This window comes from Lithobates pipiens, unplaced genomic scaffold (genome assembly GCF_037356315.1).
Source record: "Lithobates pipiens isolate NorthernLeopardFrog02 unplaced genomic scaffold, aLitPip1_a1.2 Scaffold_1, whole genome shotgun sequence".
In the NCBI taxonomy this organism is placed as follows: domain Eukaryota; kingdom Metazoa; phylum Chordata; class Amphibia; order Anura; family Ranidae; genus Lithobates; species Lithobates pipiens.
Genome location: NW_027507685.1, coordinates 77,297,487 through 77,314,852, shown reverse-complemented (window position 1 = coordinate 77,314,852; position 17,366 = coordinate 77,297,487). Strand labels below are relative to the sequence as shown.

General features: G+C 46.7%; 1 protein-coding gene across 1 annotated transcript in view; it reads left to right on the top strand.

The window, feature by feature from the left end:
* LOC143935954 (lymphocyte antigen 6B-like) overlaps positions 1–16,516 on the top strand; it is a 28,030-nt gene extending 11,514 nt beyond the window's left edge. Inside the window, exons 2-3 of the mRNA XM_077460232.1 lie at positions 6,528–6,632; positions 14,208–16,516. Coding sequence (XP_077316358.1) covers positions 6,528–6,632; positions 14,208–14,413 — 311 coding nt within the window. The 3' untranslated portion in view covers positions 14,414–16,516. The remainder of the gene's footprint in view (positions 1–6,527; positions 6,633–14,207) is intronic.
* The last annotated feature ends 850 nt before the right edge of the window (positions 16,517–17,366 follow it).

The following is a 17,366-nucleotide window of genomic DNA, read 5'->3' as shown; positions in this document are numbered from 1 at the left end:
TTTCTTGTTCCTGAGATGGAATATGAACTACAGACTATGGGATATGTAGAGTACATAGAGCAGTGCACATGACTGAAAGTTATGTGCACTGCTCATTCCAAACAAATGCAAATGAGGGAGAGGTCCAGGAGCTTTAAAAACATTATAAGGAGACAGGAAAGCAATCTCATGAAAAATAGATTACAGGGCTATTAAAGAGTAATTTCACTGTAAAAAAATATTTTAAAAGCCAGCAGCTACAAATACTGCAGCTGCTGACTTTTAATAAATGGACACTCACCTGTCCCAGGATCCAGCGATGTCGGCAGCCGAGGCCAATCGATCGCTCGGCTCTCGGCTGCTGCCGCCGCCATTCTATGTGAGGGAATCAGGAAGTGAAGCGTTGTGGCTTCACTTCCCGGTTCCCTACTGCGCATGTGGAGTCGCGCAGCACAATAGGAATGGTCCGGGCTGTCTCTGGGACCCGTGTGTGTCCCAGCAGACAGCACACTGGGACATGAAGAGGCATAGTCTCCCGTGGGAGTCTATGCCCAGAAGTGGGTGCAAATACCTGTCTTAGACAGGTATCTGCACCCCCTCCCCCCTGAAAGGTGCAAGCTGTGACATCGGAGGGGGGGGAGGGTTCAGATGAGCGGAAGTTCCACTTTAGGGTGGAACTCCGCTTTAAGAAGTACTTATTTATGTAGCACAGCCCCCTTGAAGGCTGCTTGGATTTACCTGTTCTTCTGCACCGCCCTGATCCTGTGAACATTCCAACCCACCTGGCACTCTGGGTTCCGACATCTTTTGCAAGCACCTTTTAATGACACTTCACATATTTTCATATTATCTAACCTTTTACTGGAGTAAGCAGAGGGGTATTTATATACAAAAAGAGTAATTGCGCAACTGAGTTCCGGATAACAGCCCAAACTCTGGAGAGGAATTCCCCAAACAAGACAGCTTAGAAACAGTTCAGCACAGTGTTCAAATAAAGTAACCAGGGAAGGATTGTAAATGATGGGCGACTGCACTCTCACCAACTATGGGACCAGACAGACGTCTGGCATACAGCGACCCTGGAAGAGACATCCCTCAGGAAAGCGGCCAGCGATGATTCACAGCTGCTTGGGAGCAGATGTTTGTAGTGTTGATCTGATGGCTTGGTGCCGCGTAGATGTCTGACGAACAGCCAGCAGAGTTAGCCCCTCCGGGGCCAGGTTGGAATCACTTGATTGCCGCGTGTTAGACCACAGCCTCCTCTCTCAGCCACAGAGAGGTGTGCACTCAGCAAGGCCCAGGAAGAAGAGAGCTCGGGCGGATCTCATGGCCCTTTTTATAGTTGCTCCCAGAGATCACCTCGTGTAGAACCAAGGATCCCTAGGATGTGTAGTCCAGGTGTAATATCACACAACAGAATCACCAGTCTGCAGGACTACTAGTCCCACAATCCTTTTGGTTGGGCTCACAGGTATGATGACAGTCACTGGTGCCCAATAGTCCACCATCGCTACAATTATTATGAATTAGGTTTGGAGAACAAGAATATATTTTAAATTTAGCTATTCTCAACCAGGGTTTCATGGAATCCTAGTTTTCCTCCAGAGGTTGGTATGGCTTCCATGAGCTGCGGCTCCCATTTAAAGGTGTCTGCATAGCTCCGGGGTCAGTGCCTCTTGGTAGAGTCAGCTGCATGACACCAATGATCTTTCTAGCAGTCCATAAGGTTGGTATTCTGTAAGAGGGACATTCTTCTTATCGACCACCCAATGTAAGGGATGTTTTCCCGCAAATTGGTTTTAGCAGGGATTCCCCAAGACCTGAAAACTATTTTAGGGTTCCCTCTGAGGTAAAAAGGTTGAGAAAGGCTTTTTTAGTGTCACTTTAAAATTAAATACATTTCAGGTGCCTCAAAACAAAAGGTGTGCAAAGTCTTACAGTTTATTCTCTTTGGAAAGACACAGCAGACATAAATCAAAATGCCTGTAACCAGCGGCTTACCACAAAAAAGGACCCTTGCTCTCTGTTTGGAAGCAGTAGTCTCTCAGTAGAAGTCCAACGCTAGAACTTTCCATTCAGTAGGGAGCATGGGCTTTGCAGATTGGAGAGTTCTAGGTCTGACTCAGTCGAGGCGACACGTAGAACTACTATGTTAGTTATGCCGCGTACACATGATCGGACTATCCGGCGGACTTAGTCTTTGCAGCGGAGGTCCGGCGGACTTTTGAAATGAACGGACTTGCCCACACACGGAGAAAAGTCCATTCATTTTGAATGAGGCTCCAGGTAGACGGGACTAGCGAAGGAGGTCAATGTCGCCGCTTCCATCGGCGAGATTGACACGTCCCTGGTCCCGTCACCTGGTATGGACTTAAAGGGGAAGCCCTACGCCAAAAAAAAAATGTGTGGGGGTCCCCCCCAAGGTCCATATCAGACCCTTATCCGAGCATGCAGCCCGACCAGTCAGGAAAGGGGGTGGGGATGAGCGAGCACCCCCCCTCCTGAGCCTTACCAGGCCGCGTGCCCTCAACATGGGGGGGTGCTTTGTTGATGAGGACAAGGGCCTCTTCCCGACAACCCTGGCCGTTGGTTGTCAGGGGTCTGCGGGCGGGTGGGTTATTGGAAATCCGGGAGCCCCCTTTAATAAGGGGGCCCTCACATCCCGGCCCCCCACCCTATGTGAATGAGTATGGGGTACAATGTACCCCTACCCATTCATCTGGTGAAAAAAGTGTAAATAAAACACAACACAATGTTTTAAAATAATTTATTGCACAGCGCCGGCGGTCTTCCGTCTTGGGGGGGGGGGTCTTCTCGCCAGATTCCTCCGCTATCTTCTGCTCTTTTGCTAGCTCTTTTACTAGAGGAGGAGCTTTCTTCTTTGTCGCCGCCGTCCAGGGGTCTTTTTCTGACTTCGGGGTCTTGTCCCCCTCTTCGGTTCTTCTTGCCAGGCCTCTGCTTCCTTCTTCCAGCTCTTTTACTAGCGATGGCCCGGTCTTCTGTCATCACGGCCGCTTCTCTTCTTCTTCTCTTCTTCTTCCTTGAGATGTTGACTCAACGCTGTCTCTGGCCGCAATGAAAGGGGCACGTTGTGCGGTGACTTATATAGGGACAAGGGGCGGGGTCACTGGGTGATGTCCCCGCCCTTTATGATGTCACAGTTCTGGAGGATGCTGGGACTGACATCATAAGGGGGAGGGGTCACAATGTGACCTCACCAGGTGACCCCGCCCCTTGTCCCTATATAAGTCACCGCACAACGCGTCCCTGTCATTTCGGCCCAGAGACAGCGTCGAGTCAATATCTCAACGAAGAAGAAGAGAAGTGAAGGCTGTGCTCGCTCTTCCCCACCCCCTTTCCTGACCGGCCGGGCTGCGTGCTCGGATAAGGGTCTGATATGGACTTGGGGGGACCCCCATGCTGTTTTTTAGCGTAGGGCTTCCCCTTTAAGTCCTTACCAGGTGACAGGGACAGCGAGGTGTCAATCTTGCCAATGGAGGCGGTGACATTGACCTCCTTTGCTAGTCCCTTTCTACCTGGAGTCACGTTCAAAATGAATGGACTTTTCTCCGTGTGTGGGAAAGTCCGTTCATTTCAAAAGTCCGACGGGCAAGAACACAGACAGCCGGATTGTCCGCCGGACAATTTTGAGTCAAAACCTCTTTCTAAGCTGGACTTTTGGGGAAAAAAAAGTCAGCCGAAGCCCATACACTGGCGGATTGTCTGGTGGACCACCAAGTCCGCCGGATAGTCCGATCGTGTGTACGGGGCATTTGAGAGGGTGTTGGAAGATGGGGATTGTATTTCTATTTCACATTTTCATTGTGAAAAGGTGAACTAATCCTTTGAGGCCATCTTCTCTGCAGTCCCCAATCTGATAGACTGTACTTTTCACTTGGAGCTCCTCGTATTAAGCAGACAGAAATCAGCCACAATACTTACACAATAATTGGCTAATTAGAGGTGTAGCTAAAGCACAAGATCTCCAAGATCCAGTAATGTCTGTACTCACAAGGCCAAATCTTCCAAGCGATGCCCTCTAGTGACAGACAGATCTATGGTAGACAGCTCCCCTCAGTCAGATTCTTCTAAGCACCCGGGTCTCTGCATTCCTCCCCTCAGGTTACCCACCTGAGGTCTTCTGTAGCATCTTCTGCCTAGGGAGGCAGTGCGCCTACCCCAGACTGGACTCCTCCACTCTGGGACAAGACCCAGAACCCAGTATAAAAAAAAAATATGGTCGCCCAGCCCGCCTTCAGAGCCTACCTCTCTGGCATAGGCCAGGGCTGCATCCATATTAATGCTGCCATCTGCATAGCTGCACACCTACTACCCAGAAACTTCTCCAGTTTCTAGGATACAAAAATAGGAGGTTTCATTGCTTATTTTAGGATAGTTGGTGGAGCCTTGAAAATCATTCCATTATGCCCCAGGGCCAACAGTGCACCCAGATCTGCTGGTTTGTAGCACAAATACAGTCTGATATTATAGAGCCATTTATACCAAACTCTGTACAGCTGGTTCTGGCTTGTTGGCCATCATCAGTGCAGTGCATAGAAACCATGGCTTCTACGATTCTATTGCTGAAAAACGAGGAATAAATCCCTTCATATTGAGGTTTCTGATGGAAGTGAGATGGCTAAGTACTTTCTGTTTTAAGAATGCACTACTGTGCTTTTTGTGTGTTCAGACATGGAGACCCATACATCCTCTAGTCTACCATGTATCTGCATGACCCTATACAGATCACAGATGCATAGGGCTCATGTAAATGGGCATCTACAGATATGTTTAGCTTCTGTTATCAGCTATTAACAATACTCCCCCAAGAATGTCTTTATCTGCTGAGGAATGGAGCTTTCTTTTCTTTCTTCACCTTGGATTAACATGCCATCTCAGAGATGACATAGTTATAAAAATCCTGGTGTGTGAGCAGTTTTTGACTGTTTTCACAAATGTGTGACAGATCAGCCCCTGCTGCAACCTCCAACCTTGTGATTTGTTACAAAGTTAAAGCAGAGCTCTAGGCTCCTTCAGAAAAAAAATTACGTCAACAGCTACAAATACTGTAGGTGCTGGCTTTTAATATTAGGACACCTACCTGTCCACAAATCCAGTGGTGTAGGTGTCCTAATATTTTCAATCGGCTCTCGGGTGCTGCCGCTGCCATCTGGGGTGATGGAAACTGGCAGTGAAGCCTTGCGGCTTCAAAGTCGGTTCCCTACTGCGCATTTGAGAATGGCCTGGCAGCGGGGGAAAGAGGAGAGGGGACGAACTTCCGCATGAGACAGGAGGTATTATTTGATTTCATTCTCTGGCAAACAGCAGGATGCTTCCTGGCTTCTCAACGTAAGATTATTCAATTTAACCCCCTCTCTGCCTGAGCCTTTTTACATGTTAAAAAAAATTTTTTAAGCCGGAGGAGTCCATAAAACATGGAACATTATGCATTTTCTGAAAGCAGGCACCCTAGACAATAAAATAGTGGTAGCTCTAATTTTTTTTGTCAGCAACGATTTGGAAAATGCAATATGTCTGTAAAAAAAACATACTAAAGTTAATTTGGTAATAAAAACCTGACTGGTGCTCTAAACCCCCTCCAGTCTGTCAAATGAAAAAAAAAAAAAAAAAAGTTTGCCTTTAGGTACAATTTAGTTAGGTATTATAGTGGTTGTATACCCCCAATGCAGAAGTTGTACCTATATGTAAGCCTGTAATAAGGCTTACCTATAGGCACTGTAAATATCTCCTAAACATGCGCCGTTTAGGTGACATTTACCTTATAGTGTGCTGATGATGTCATTGGCACATGCACTGTTAAGAAACGGCCCTCACTAGCAAGTGCCGTGACTGGTCGAGTGACATCACGTGACTCTGGCCAGTCACAGAGCTGAAGTTGGCTGCCCTGAAAGGAAGAGGAGCGAAGATGGATGTGGCCACCAGCGGGGACAGCGTGGGCTTTGTTTGCAGGGAAGTGGCACATAATGGGCTAGTATGTGATGCACAGCTAAAGAACTGGCCATGGTGTGTTTTTCTGCTTAGTGTGGTCAGTTTTAAATAGGAAATCAAGGGGACTAGCAGGAATACCTGGGATTTCATATAAAGGAAGCAACATAAAGATATTGGGATGCTTTCTCATATAAATACATGGTACAGCAGGCACATATCAGTAATATGAAATGTTGGGGTAACAAAACGCATTAAATCTTTTTGAAGGAGGAATTCTCTTACATTGTTTCCATCCTCTAGCCGGAAACCTTCTACAAAGCTGGCAGTGCCGCCACAGCAAGTCCCCATTGACTTGAATGAGGCTGCACTCCTAGTGTATGGGTATGTACTCAATCAAGTCTGGGAAGAGTCACTATGCAAGATCAGCTAGCACCGATGATTTCTGACTCAAGGACATAAACGCTGCCACCATCATAGAGAGATAAAAATATATATTCTTCTATTTGCACCTGTATATGTGTCAGATAGGGGACTGACTCTGGCATAGTGTTTTGTACCCATTTTGTCTTCTCAACATGGTATTTTGTTTATTTCAACAGGCGGCGCGCTGGATTGTTACACTTGCCCATTTGGCCTCTGCTCAGTGCCTTCAAAATCAACCTGTGACCTACTTCAAGTGTGCAAGACGGAGACAGCAAGTTTAGGTATGTTACTTTAGATTCAGCGATAGCAAACACCAGTCATGTTCAAGCTCACATAGCGTCTGTGGATTTGGAGGATTTACATCATTGTGGAGAGATTTCCCCCTATACTTCCTGTGGTGTCTACAGAAGACAAAATGAAATGATTGGAATGGGACATATATTCTAATAAAAAAACCTGACAGTAGTTTTATACTTAAAGTTGAATTCAATAGTATCCAAGCACCACCAACTGAAACCCCTTATGAATATATAAAGCCATCTCATCTATCCGTGTCTTCTTTTTTAATTGTGTCAAGAAAACATTTTGAAAAACATCCCACTAGCATCTCTAGCTGTAGCTATCTTCAGTAAGGGCAGATGATTCATGTAAAAGTTACTACCTGGAATCCATCTGCCCTTAGCTCACTCGTACAGACAGGAGAGTTTGCTTAGCGTTTTGCTTAGAGAAAACCTTTCCTCCAGATGAAAAATAAAATTCCCAAGAAGATGGCTGGGATGTATGACATTATTTGCTTAGGCCATAAACCTGGAAGCAACTAAAGAAATGTAAAAAAAAAAAGGTTAAATATAATATACCTTCCTATCTGTTTACTAATGCTAGCAGCATTAGGATTAAAAAGAGTTAATTTAGAAATCTGGGCTAATACTATCACAGCTTAAACCTACTCATAGTCCCATTCTAAGCCCTATACTAACTATCCTGTAAAGACAAGATGTCTATACTAAGGATGCTCCAGTAAAGTCACGTGATCTCCCCTGTGGCTGGCTTTAGGCTTTAGGCTTCATGCACACGAGACGCAGATGCAAACGCTGCTGGACACATGTTGAAACCGGCGTTTAGAAACGCGCGTTTTGCCGCGATTTTTACCGCGATTTAGCGGCGTTTTACCGCGTTTTACCGCGTTTGCGTCTAGAAGCGTTTAGTTAAGCTAACATTATAGACCCTCCCCAGCTCAAAAATTAACTATTTCAGCAATTTTGTGAGACCAGAGTGAGTAGCAGCAGCTGTGAGAGCTGCAGTGTACTTGTATTTAGCGTGTCACTTGCCACAGCACCTGCCACAAGTTGTGGATTGTCCACTTGCCACGTGACTTGCCACATCACCTGCCACGTCACTTGCCATGTCATCTGCCACAAGTTGTGGATTGTCCAACTGCCACGTCACCTGCCACAAGTTGTGGATTGTCCACTTGCCACGTGACTTGCCACATCACCTGCCACGTCACTTGCCACGTCACCTGCCACAAGTTTTGGATTGTCCACTTGCCACGTCACTTGCCACGTCACTTGCCACAAGTTGGGGATTGTCCACTTGCCACATAACCTGCCACATCACCTGTCACAAGTTGTGGATTGTCCACTTGCCACATCACTTGCCACAAGCTGTGGATTGTCCACTTGCCACGTCACTTGCCACGTCACCTGCCACAAGTTTTGGATTGTCCACTTGCCACATCACTTGCCACGTCAGCTGCCACGTCACTTGCCACAAGATGTGGATTGTCCACTTGTCACATCACCTGCCACATCACTTGCCACGTCACCTGCCACAAGTTGTGGATTGTCCACTTGCCACGTCACTTGCCACATCACCTGCCACGTCACTTGCCACGAGATGTGGATTGTCCACTTGCCACGTCACTTGCCACGTCACCTGCCACATCACTTGCCACGTCACCTGCCACAAGTTTTGGATTGTCCACTTGCCACGTCACTTGCCACGTCAGCTGCCACGTCACTTGCCACAAGATGTGGATTGTCCACTTGTCACATCACCTGCCACATCACTTGCCACATCACCTGCCACGTCACCTGCCACAAGTTGTGGATTGTCCACTTGCCACGTCACTTGCCACATCACCTGCCACGTCACTTGCCATGTCATCTGCCACAAGTTGTGGATTGTCCAACTGCCACGTCACCTGCCACAAGTTGTGGATTGTCCACTTGCCACGTGACTTGCCACATCACCTGCCACGTCACTTGCCACGTCACCTGCCACAAGTTTTGGATTGTCCACTTGCCACGTCACTTGCCACGTCACTTGCCACAAGTTGGGGATTGTCCACTTGCCACATCACCTGCCACGTCACCTGTCACAAGTTGTGGATTGTCCACTTGCCACATCACTTGCCACCTGCCATGTCACTTGCCACAAGCTGTGGATTGTCCACTTGCCACGTCACTTGCCACGTCACCTGCCACGTCACTTGCCACGTCACCTGCCACAAGTTTTGGATTGTCCACTTGCCACATCACTTGCCACGTCAGCTGCCATGTCACTTGCCACAAGATGTGGATTGTCCACTTGTCACATCACCTGCCACATCACTTGCCACATCACCTGCCACATCACCTGCCACAAGTTGTGGATTGTCCACTTGCCACGTCACTTGCCACGTCACTTGCCACATCACCTGCCACGAGATGTGGATTGTCCACTTGCCACGTCACTTGCCACGTCACCTGCCACAAGTTTTGGATTGTCCACTTGCCACGTCACTTGCCACAAGATGTGGATTGTCCACTTGTCACATCACCTGCCACATCACTTGCCACATCACCTGCCACAAGTTGTGGATTGTCCACTTGCCACATCACTTGCCACCTGCCATGTCACTTGCCACAAGCTGTGGATTGTCCACTTGCCACGTCACTTGCCACGTCACCTGCCACGTCACCTGCCACAAGTTTTGGATTGTCCACTTGCCACATCACTTGCCACGTCAGCTGCCACGTCACTTGCCACAAGATGTGGATTGTCCACTTGTCACATCACCTGCCACATCACTTGCCACATCACCTGCCACATCACCTGCCACAAGTTGTGGATTGTCCACTTGCCACGTCACTTGCCACATCACCTGCCACGTCACTTGCCACGAGATGTGGATTGTCCACTTGCCACGTCACTTGCCACGTCACCTGCCACGTCACTTGCCACGTCACCTGCCACAAGTTTTGGATTGTCCACTTGCCACGTCACTTGCCACGTCAGCTGCCACGTCACTTGCCACAAGATGTGGATTGTCCACTTGTCACATCACCTGCCACATCACTTGCCACATCACCTGCCACGTCACCTGCCACAAGTTGTGGATTGTCCACTTGCCACGTCACTTGCCACATCACCTGCCACGTCACTTGCCACGAGATGTGGATTGTCCACTTGCCACGTCACTTGCCACGTCACCTGCCACGTCACTTGCCACGTCACCTGCCACAAGTTTTGGATTGTCCACTTGCCACGTCACTTGCCACGTCACTTGCCACAAGATGTGGATTGTCCACTTGTCACATCACCTGCCACATCACTTGCCACATCACCTGCCACGTCACCTGCCACAAGTTGTGGATTATCCACTTGCCACGTCACTTGCCACATCACTTGCCACGTCACTTGCCACGAGATGTGGATTGTCCACTTGCCACGTCACTTGCCACGTCACCTGCCACATCACTTGCCACGTCACCTGCCACAAGTTTTGGATTGTCCACTTGCCACGTCACTTGCCACGTCAGCTGCCACGTCACTTGCCACAAGATGTAGATTGTCCACTTGTCACATCACCTGCCACGTCACCTGCCACAAGTTGTGGATTGTCCACTTGCCACGTCACTTGCCACATCACCTGCCACAAGTTGTGGATTTTCCACTTGCCACACCACTTTCCACGTCACCTGCCACAAGATGTGGATTGTCCACTTGCCACGTCACCAGCCACATCACCTGCCACAAGTTGTGGATTGTCCACTTGCCACATCACTTCCCACGTCACCTGCCACGTCACCTGCCACAAGTTGTGGATTGTCCACTTGCCACGTCCCTTGCCACGTGCCCTGCCACAAGTGGATTGTCCACTTGCCACATCACTTGCCACATCACTTGCCACATCACCTGCCACAAGTTGTGGATTGTCCACTTGCCACGTCACCTGACACAAGTTGTGGATTGTCCACTCGCCACGTCACTTGCCACATCCCCTGCCACAAGTGGATTGTCCACTTGCCACGTCCCCTGCCACAAGTGGATTGTCCACTTGCCACGTCACCTGCCACGTCACCTGCCACAAGTTATGGATTGTCCACTTGCCACGTCACATGCCAGTCACCTGCCACAAGTTGTTGATTTTCCACTTGCCACGTCACCTGCCAGGTCACTTGCCGCATCACCTGCCAGGTCACTTGCCACGTCACCTGCCACAAGTTGTGGATTGTCCACTTTCCACGTCACTTGCCACTTCACCTGCCACGTCACTTGCCACAAGTTGTGGATTGTCCACTTGCCACATCACTTGCCACCTGCCATGTCACTTGCCACAAGTTGTGGATTGTCCACTTGCCACGTCACTTGCCACAAGTTGTGGATTGTCCACTTGCAATTGGGATTGTTTAAAATATTTTTCTAATGGTTTTTCATCATTTGCAATCATTTTTGAGATTTTTAATGTAAAAAAAAAGGTCACCTTTAAAAACGCATATAAACGCAAACGCGGCTAAACGCGGTAGCGGCGTTTTGCCGCGTTTTACCGCGTTTTGCCGCGTTTTGCGTCTGAAGCGTGGAAATTTTTGCTTCTGAACGCATTTTTTTGCTTCTGGAAAAACGAGATTAAGGCTGGGTTCACACCGCTGCGGGGGGAGAACCGGATGTGATTCGCACAGCAAATCACATCCGATCTCCGTAGCACTGCGAGTTCAGCCATACAGATAGTATGGCTGAACTCGCAGCTGTCCCGCAGCAAACTCGCACAGGACCCTTTTTTGGGTCCGCAACGGAATCGGATCGCATGGGGGTTCACACCATGCGATCCGATTCCTGTGCGAGTCGGCAGATCGCACTGCGATATGCCGACGGATCTGGGGGTGTCATTAACATAACATTGACACCCCCAGCCGTCCGCATAGGGCAGTGTGAACTGCCGGCGGGAGGTGAGCGATGCGGGAAAACGCCGCGGATTCGCGGCGTTCCCGCATCGCAATAGTGTGAACCTAGCCTAAACGCAACTGCATAAAAACGGAAAAAAACGAGACTGTGTGCATGGACACATAGGATAACATTGAATGAGTTCAGGGGCAGTTGAAAAAACTGTCCAACTGCATCTGAACGCGCGTTTAACTGCGTCTCGTGTGCATGAGGCCTTAGTGGAGAGGAGGGAGCAGCAACAACAGCTGCAGTGCTTGGGCAGTAATGCCACCCATAGGCTTACTATGGGGTTTCCATTGTCCACTGTCCCTCTTCTCCACTGAAGAGAGGACCAGTGCGCCCTTAGATTAGGTAAGTATACACATCTTATCTTATCTTTACAGGATAGTTAGTATAGAGCTTAGAATGGGGGTGGGAGTAGGTTTAAAGTATAACTAAAGGCAAAACTTTTTTTTTAGTTTTGGATAGAGTGGAGATGGATTAGAACACCTCCAGTTAGTGAGATTCCCCCTCTCCATTTGTCCTGTTTACTATTAACATCAAAAATGAAATGAAAAGAAACCCCAAAGTTTGGGTTGTCCCCAGAAAAGTAATAGAGGGTAAGTTGTCAAGTGGGGACAATATTTTTGGTGGCCTGGGGGCCCCCAAAGAAGTCCCTTAATTTGCAGAGATTTTTATCACTTCCTGTTTTGGCTATGGACAGGAAATATTGGCAAATCTCTCCACTGGAACACAGATGTCAAAAAACAATCTGACATGGGTTATAACCCTCTCTTACTCTATTCCTAATGCTAAAAGGGGAAGTATTGGAGAAGACAGGATCAAACAGCCTTTTTAAACAATCTGCAGGATTAACCTGTTGGTTCCGCAATAAATATAACAAGCATGCTTTACTGCATATATAGACTGATTTTACTGTAACACTTTAAAGTGGTTGTAAACCCTTACAATCCACTTTTTGCTACAGGTAAGCCAATAATAAGGTTTACCCGAAGCTATCCCTGATAGCTCCTAAACCTCCCCTGTATCTGTATGTACCGACGTCATCGGCACATGTTCACTGAAGCAATGGTGCAAGAGTGCCGTTGCGCGGGAGTGATGTCATCGCGGCTCCGGCCAATCACAGCGCAGAAGTAACTCCGGGGAGAAATGTCTCCGCCTGGTGCTCTGTACGGGCACCGCTTTGGGGTCTTCGATCTCAGGCGAGTATTACATAATGAGCTAGTATGCTACGCTAGTATGCTTTTTTTGTTTTGTTTTTTCATGTGGGTTTACAATCACTTTAAGCTTAAATAATACTTGCCTGTATTTCTACTTCAATATTAATCGAGAGATTTTAGCTCCGCTTTAATCCAAAATAAACAAAAAAAAAAGTTTTGGCTTTACATATACATTAACCCCCTTATAATGCTGGGCGCAGTTGCAATAAATAGGTTGTGCAGCACTGTTAATGGGTGAACCGTGATGACATCATTGAGAGGCGGGCTCCCCATGGTGTTGGTGGTTGACTCTGGGCTGTCCATGACAGTTCAGGCACAGCCGGGGGGGGGGGGGGGTACACACCCCAGGGCAAGACAGTGACACAGGCTTCGTGTTAATGCTGACCCATCCTTCTGACACATGTATACATATTGTTGTTGTAAACAGGTTAATGGAAAATCTCTCCCTTTGCCCATTCAGGGATGGGAAAGGTGACACTTTTTTGATAACCCAACCCTTTTCCGCACTAATACTCGTCTTCGCTCCCCCTAATTAGCAGTATAGTGAGTGTTTATCTGGCACTCCAGATGGAGTAATCCTTAGGGGTATAGTCAGTGCTATAATAGCTTGACGGTGATGTATCCATAGAAAGTGGTATTAAGAGTTAAAAAGGAAGGCAGCCATCCTTCAGAGTGTGTCCAGAACTCTACAAGACATGTAAGGAAAAAAACAGGGAGGGGGAGGCGCCGACCTGAGTGTAGTATTAAAATGGTGACTTTAATAGGATAAGATTAAAAACACTTACAAGATGATAGAAGATGCATGCTTGTCAAAGTAAAGTGCAGTCCTGGTCTTCCACATGGCTCTGTGGGTCCCACCGCTGTTCTGGATAGCTGAAAAGGATTGAAAAGCTGGCTGGAATGGATCACAGTGTTTCTCCAGGAGCAAAGGAAGCAAGCAGCTCCACACAGCATGCATTTTCTATCATCTTGTGTTTTTAATCTTATCTCATTAAAGTCACCATTTTAACACTACACTCAGGTTCTCCCCTTCCCTGTTTTTTCCTCATTGCTTAATTGTATGTGCTTTCTGGAGAGAATCACCCTCTCCGTTTGTCTTGGGGACCTTTGGCAGAGGGATAATAAGTGATGGAAGATTCAAAAAGTTTTGCTTGTCACCAGAACAGAAGGAAATATTTAATTGAAGATGCTTGTTTTCGTTGCAACTGTCTAACAGGGGATTTCCACTCACACTAAAGATCTTTTATTTCCTGTAGTGTCTTCCATGGAAGGAAGGACACATACAGACCAAAAAACTAAACAAAAAATACTGATAGAGGTTTTGATTTAATCCTTGATTAGATTATCTGAAACTTAAGGCCATACATACACCTTAATGAGTTTATATGTACAATGATACGCTTTGTTGATCTCCTGTGTATTTTGATGCAGGTGCCCTATATTTAAAGAAGAAGACCTGTTCATCGCTCACACAGTGTACTGGAGAGTCTGAAGAAACCTATATGAATTCCGTTAAAGTGAAAACCAAGGCTGAGTGCTGCATTACTGATCTTTGCAATTCAGCTGCTACAACCTCGGCCTCCTTTGCAACTGTCATTGCTGTCCTTGTGACCTCGTGGGCAACAAGGCTCTTCTAAGCTCCCTCCTACTCATCTCTTCTCACCTCACATAAATCTGTTACAAAGCTGATTTTTTTTTTAACTGATACATACGTTAAAGAGAACCATTTTGCAAACCGAATTAAACATGACATACCTATTTTCAGACATACAGTAATGCCACTGAATTGCCCAATAGAGGTTTATATATATATCTTGTTGCCCACAGTAACTAATCAGCCCCAAGATGGCGCATAATAACTGTTTTGGCTTTGCCAAGAAACCTGGCATTTCAATGGGAAGCCTTACTATAATCTTAACAGTTGAGCCATGTCTTTACCGTCCACCCCCAACCACCCCATATTAGCCTGAGAAAGCAATGGATAGGGGCTTACACATTCTGTGGCTACAACAGATGTTATTTCCTCCGTCGCCTTTGGTGGGTAGTGCCACAACCGAATTTAACCCGTTCAATTGAATGGAGCTGAGCTGAAGCACCCCACAACTTAATGTACTCGGGTGAGGTGTGGCGGAGCAGCATTTAAAGGGTTAAAACGGGCAGAAAAGAACGAACATGTCACCTCCTATAAAAAATAAAAAAAAAGCCTCTGAAAAATGACCCAACTTTTTCGAGGTGCTTCAGTGACAGCAGAGTGTGTAAACCTAACCATAGGGTTTTTTTTGGAATTGACACAGCCTAAGTGATGTCATTGCTCCCTAATAGTTTAGCCCTTTAGTGGATGTGACTAGTGCAGTTTACAGTGTACCTGTCAGTATCTTGCACAGAACACCTAGCTCCATCATCCATAGCTAAGTGGTGGTAATAAATAAATTTGCTTTCATAGGTTTTTATTTATTTTTTTAGAATTGACACAGCCTAAGTGATGTCATTGCTCACTAATAGTTTAGCCCTTTAGTGGATGTGACTAGTGCAGTTTACAGTGTACCTGTGAGTATCTTGCACAGAACACCAAGCTCTATCATCCATAGCTAAGTGGTGGTAATAAATACATTTGCTTTCATAGGTTTTTAGGTTTTTCTTATTTTAATTTTAGCATTTATGGATAAAACAAATATTTGAGGGTATTTTCAGAGCCAAAGATATTTAAAATAAAGGCAGTGTCCAAGCCATTATAGTCCCACTATCCCAGTTTGGATTTTTTGGGAGAATAAGAATATAGTGTAATTTTAATCTACACATACTGCTGACATGTAGGCCTCTGTGGTGCTCCTTCACCGCTCCAAAGAAGCTGCTGTCAAGACGTTTCCTGACGTCCTGCCAGAGCACCGCGCCGGTGTGAAAGCCCTCGGAGCTTTCACACTGGAGACAAACGAGCAGCAGTTTGAGGGTGGATTGCCAGCGCTATTTCTAACGCTATAGCGCCTGCAAAACGCCCTTGGTGTGAAAGGGGTCTAAGGCTCCTTTCACACAGGGTGGATCAGTGATGATCCACCACGTGGATATCCGCTTGCACAGCAGAGGACAGACCTGTCACAGCGCCGCTATCCCTTATGGGAGATCGGGTGACGACGGACCGCAGTGTCCATCCTCACCCGATCCGATAACGGATTGAAAAATAGCTTTTTGCTCCATCACACTTTTCCGGATCGGAGCGGCTCGGATGTCAGCGGACATGTCACCGCTGACATCCAGCGATCCATAGAGCTCTATGGAGCATCCGTTCAGGTCCACCTGAAAAACTGACAGGCAGACCTGAACGGATCATCCATGTGAAAAGACCCTTAGGCTTTCCAGCTTTGCATAACGCCTTGGCCAGGAATCCAATGGGCTACACTAGATCAGTGTTTCTCAACTGCTGTACTTAAGGCACCCCAACAGATCTGTTTTTAGGCTTTCCATTATTTTTCACAGGTGATTTGATCAGTTTCACTGCCTTAATATTTACCACAGCTGTTTTATCTGAGGGAAATCCTGAAAACATGACCTGTTGGGGCACCTTGAGGACTGGAGTTGAGAAACACTGCACTAGAACACAGAAAATAATTTGGGGAACGGGTGCACTTTAGCTGAACTGCCATCGCCTTGTATACAGATAAAACTACTTATGTTCAACCATGTATCACATGTTATGAGGTATGCTTTGTTTTTATGCCAATTAAACAATTTTATAATTTCTCCTACCATGTGTCTAGTGCTTCACTCAAAGTACCAAAAATCCCTTTCTTATTTCTGATTTAGGGATGGAGGTGCAGGTGCATATAATTATGCACCTCATTTAAAGTCCCATAAGCCCTTTGCTTTCTACTTCAGCTGAACAGCCCATAAACTCCACTGCTGATAAAAGCTAAAAAACTTCCATGTGTGCATGGACACAAAGGATAACAGAGTGGAGTTTATGGGCTGTTAAAAAAACACACTCAAAGTCCAAAAAATGGCTGTTTATGAGCTCCAGTGTGCATGGCGTATTATAGGCATCGGCGGTCGACCTACAATGCACTCAATAGCAGACGCAGTCTGACACGACCCCCTCTCTACCTCTGCAATACAGATATGCGTGAGGAATCTTGTGATGAAGGGTGTGGCTGTTACTCAGCTCTGAGCATTGCAGTTGAAAGCATAAAGCAGCATTTTCACACAGAAACAAAATAAAAAAATAATAATGAGAAGGTGTAAAACTTAAATTGGAATTTAAGTCTTTGTGGGTGTCTGTGTCACAGAACAATACATGATTTACTGGCATCTTTGCCTCCTGCCTTTAGCGGGCTTCACTATGCAGCAGCAAGACCCTTTACAGCTTTGGCAATATAGAGGCTAAATGAAACATGCCCTGAGAAATATGGAGGCTGTCATTGCTGTTTAATACTTCTGAAAATGATAGTTTCCTGGCTGCCATGTCTTAAGTTCTTCGGCCCAGAACAAGCCTTTAAATCACGAGTTCTATCTTCATATGCTGCATTGTTTAAAGGTCGTGATTTAGAAGATGGTGAAATCCTCTGGGATCAGCATTACAGCCAGGAAGCTAGCATTTTC